Source organism: Merops nubicus, unplaced genomic scaffold (genome assembly GCF_000691845.1).
Source record: "Merops nubicus isolate BGI_N331 unplaced genomic scaffold, ASM69184v1 scaffold23244, whole genome shotgun sequence".
NCBI lineage: Eukaryota > Metazoa > Chordata > Aves > Coraciiformes > Meropidae > Merops > Merops nubicus.
The window spans coordinates 18,108-22,435 of record NW_008605230.1 but is presented as its reverse complement, the minus strand read 5'-3'; the positions used below and the strand labels follow the sequence as shown (position 1 = coordinate 22,435).

Below are 4,328 nucleotides of genomic sequence, written 5' to 3'. Positions count from 1 at the left end.
TAGCGGGCAGTACCTGTTGCTGGTGTGGGCCCGTACAGCTGCTTCAGTCTTTCATGTCAGACTATTTACAGAATTTTACCAAAACACTGAAACATCTGTAGTAGTTTTCTTAAATCCCATAACTAATATATAATGGAGGTGCATTTGCTTTAAGAACCGAACCCTCTTCTTCCATCAGCACATTCATAGTTGCTGAAATTAAAGGTTACACAGCAGTCATAAAAAAAAAAAAAAAAAAAAAAAAAAAAAAGACTTGCCAAACTGCAAAGTGAAGAACTGTGTATGAGGATGGCCCCTTCTGTCCCCCAGGCACTGGGAAGATGAGCTGTGCAGCACCTCGCACGGGTGTTCACAGTGAACGGATGTGCGTACAAAAACTGGGAGAGGGCTTGAGGGCAGAGGCAAGCTTATGTTCTGGGGGTAAGGAAAAGCAGAATGCCCAGCCCAGAGACAGCAGCAAGCTGTAATGTAGAGTGCTAGTGAAAAGACAAAAGCTTGTTCATCTGCTCACGTTTCAGGGGTTGTGTTTTTACAGGTTGATTGTGACTACATGTGCTAACCTGGCATTCTCTCTGTACTCCGGAGAGTGATGAGGGTTATGGCAGTGAGATATGCATTGGCAAGAGGCCAAAAACTCTTTCAGAAATGCAGTCTCTAGAAAGACAGAGAGTAGTTATTGCTTATGCACAAAGACGCCGACACTCAAAGGCAGGAGGAAAGTAGTGATGTGTTCCTCAATACAGATGGGCTCAAAGTGCAATTCCAGTGCAATGTCTATTTCTAAACAAATGCACATGCAACCCAGGGCAAGGGAAGAAGGAATCTTGTTGGGATTGGCCACTGGCTCAGTCCCAGCAATGCAGAAACCTGGCTCCTATTCTCAGCTTGCTGATGCACTAATGGGTGCAGCCGATGTCTGCAGCTCTCCAGTTTAATCTCAGCGTCTTCAAAGCAAATGGTGCCTGTCCTACAACAATGGGACTGCACAGCTCAACCACCCTGACCAGAAATCAGAGCCCCTACTGCATTATGTTCCTTCTGCATTGATTATACGTTTTCCCAAAGCCACACATCGAGAGAAAAGCCAAAACCCCTCACAACAAACACCACCACCAAGAAAAACCTCTTTAGCACTTGATGCTTCGGTCCCACATGGTTGTTAGAGCATAAACTCAGTAGAATAACCTCAAATCAAAAATGCTTCACTCCTTACAAGAAAGAAATCAACACCACACTCATTAATTCATTCATCCACAGCCCGTAACAAGTACCTCTAAAACTCACAGAAATTTTGTTCTCTCTGGACACACTTTGGTCTTCAGTTCCTCTAGGCAAAGTGCAGACTGTCCCAGCTGTACAAGAAATTCTGCTTACACTGGTGACTAAATGAGATCTTCTCAATGATACGATTGCTGAAATAGTTTTCTTTTTTCTGTATTGCTGACAGGATTTCTATGGTCCCAGAAATCCTCAGAGAGGCAGGGGTAGGTGTGTGGAAAATAAATGCAAAAGCAAACCCTTAATCAGATTTCAGGCTGTTTCAGATGAGTGTTCAAAGCAAACTGTCCCTGTCGCAATCAGGTTTACTAAGCCAACTGAGGGATCAAAGGTTGTAACTGTCAGACAGAACTTCCAAAAATGTGCTTCATTAACTGAGAGACTTCAGAAAGTCATCTACCACTGAGAAAGAGTGGGTTATTGTAAGCACTCCAGAACAGGAATGCATTCTTACTCTGCACGAGTTTTGAAAGACCTCAAATGAACCATTAAACAATGAGTGATTATCAGATTTAATTGAGACAGAATGTACAAGTAGTACAATAAAGGCAGGGAAGACAAAGGCTGAAATAATGAGACTTTTCTGAGGCAACAAGACACAGTATAACACACCCTGGTCTGTTACTCAGAAGTGTCAGGCTTCAAGGAAGGAAATAAAAAGGGAAACACTGTTCCTGCCACAGTGGGGAAAAAAAAACAAAAAAAAAAAACCCCAAAAAAACAAAAAAAAACCCCAAACAAACAAACAAACAAAACAACAACAACAAAAAAACCAAACCAAACCAAAACAAAACCAAAACAAACACAAACCCACACTTAAAAGAGCTTGCAGAGTGCAAAAAGACTGGTTCAGTGATAGCTGAAGATGCAGTTGTTTCTCTAAAACATAACCTCTGATCTCTCTCAAAATTCCAAAAACTAGAGAGAAGAGAAAAGAACGGGTATTTGACAATCTCCATTCCAAGTTCATGTCCCCAAGATTATCTTTCATAAAGTTTAGTTGCTACTCATTAAACAGTCCACCCATAAACCAATCAATACAAAGCTGATTTTTAGAAGAATTTTATTTCTATGATGAGAAAATACAAAGCTGCTCAAACAGACAAGTGAATTCCTAAAATCCCAAGAATCCTATCAAACTGCATTCAGTGCTTACTTTTAGTGTGTATAATTAGTGTAAAGCAGCACACATTCACAGTTCACTAGAATAAAGTCCTGAGGAATTTGGAACTCAAGTGCTGCTTTCTGTCTTTATTATTGAGAGCTCCTTTTTCAAAATACTTCAGATTTTAGTCCTCTCATACTACGAGTGTAGTGGGAACATCCCTTTTCATGGATACAACATTTATTTTTAATAACCCTGATAGCAAAAGTGAAAGATAACTTATAGAATAACATACAGCCTGATGGAGGCAGCCCTTCTGTTTCATAAGCCACTACGAAAAGGAAGCAGAATCACCGAGGATAGTGTGGTTACTCTGAAGTACACATGTAAGTGCTCCACAGGCAAAAACAGTATCAGTAAACTACAAAGTATTCTACATGTTACTGCTAAGATCATAAAAACAAATCTCCCACAAACTCCCCAATTCCAACATTTGCATTGTTGAGGCATATTTTAATATTGCATAGTTCTACGCAGGTAAGGTACTACTGCTTGCATTGTTGTTGCAGATGGCTACGTCACTCTTAAATGGGAACTGTTACCACAGTAAAGCCCATAAAAATAGGTAGCCTTCACACAGATGACTAAACTTCTTAACTTGAATATAACACTACTCTTGAGTAGCATTTACAAGTACTACACATAAATTGTGAGCCTGCAAAGGCTTTTATGTCATTATCAACCTTACAGCTGAGCTGCAACTGTTAACTGTAGCATGTCCTCAAAACACTGGAACACAGTTCTACACAGCACTTCTGCATCAGTCTCTGGACACGATTTCCAAGAAGAACAGTTAGCAACAATCCTAGCAATGCAGAAAACAATGAAGTTACCAATCTTAATTGTCATGGTCTAGGAAAAAAGTCACATAAATTGCCCCTGAAATGTGAAGTTGGCATAAATTCTGAAGCAAAAGTTGTCACAAACATACTGTCTCAACATTAAAGACCTCAGATTTCTAGAGCCTTCAGAAAGCAGTAATGTTGACAGCTCTTTGAACTAGATAATTTGATTTAAATACCCACTTCTACGCAGAGTGATGTAACTTTTCTGCTTATATTTGCAAATACTGTGAATTGTATTCCTTTGTTGCAACTAATTTAAGGTTTAAAGTACTTTTTTTCTATTTGCCTAATAAAAGGTAAATCTTTATCTAGTTCTGTTTATCTTAACAGAACCACAGGTCAAAATATGAATGGTTTGTATTCTCAAACTCTATCAAATCAAATCTGCACATAATACATATTTAGCTTTAGGAAGAAGTCATGCAAATTACATCTAAATCACAAAACAGCAAGTTACCTTAAGGCATTATAATCAAAGTAGTTTACCAAATTTGATTAAGAAGCAATAATTTTTGTCCATAAGAGCAATAAGCAAAAGTTGGATCTTTTAGCCTCTCCTTGTTGCTCAAAGATGTCTGGTTTAAGCCACGAGATGGGCATATCGCTGCTAAGAATGGTGGACAGTGAGCTTACTTGTACCCTATCTAGTCTACCTCAGTCAGTTGCTACTTTTTAAAACACCTTTGCGTGTTACATTTAATGATCTCTAAAACAAAAGCTTTAAGTTAACTTCTTTTGTTCCTCCCTTCTTTCACCCCTCCCACTCCTTTCCTTCTGCTTAGTGTAGCTTGGTGCTCACTTCACCTCCTGCTTGTCCTTCCTCCCACACTTCTTCACAGAATGTCAACGTCTGTGTTCTCATGGATCTCACTACTCAACCGTTTCTGACACATTCTGCCATATTTCTTCTGTCTTTGCCTTTCCTCATTCTACTCGTTAGCCACCTTTCCCTTTGTGACAGAGGCAGAAAACCATGCCCCAGATGAAATTTTATCCTCACCTGTCGTCTCTGATCGCATAGAAGAAGCCGTAGCCGTGAT

At 39.6% G+C, this 4,328-nt stretch overlaps 1 protein-coding gene across 1 annotated transcript in view; it reads right to left on the bottom strand.

Annotated features, from left to right (window-relative positions):
* Positions 1-3,127: 3,127 nt before the first annotated feature.
* CROT (carnitine O-octanoyltransferase) overlaps positions 3,128-4,328 on the bottom strand; it is an 18,913-nt gene continuing 17,712 nt past the window's right edge. Inside the window, exons 16-17 of the mRNA XM_008939289.1 lie at positions 4,289-4,328; positions 3,128-3,248 (exon numbers count right to left, since the gene is read on the bottom strand). Of these exons, the coding sequence (XP_008937537.1) occupies positions 3,128-3,248; positions 4,289-4,328 (161 nt within the window). The remainder of the gene's footprint in view (positions 3,249-4,288) is intronic.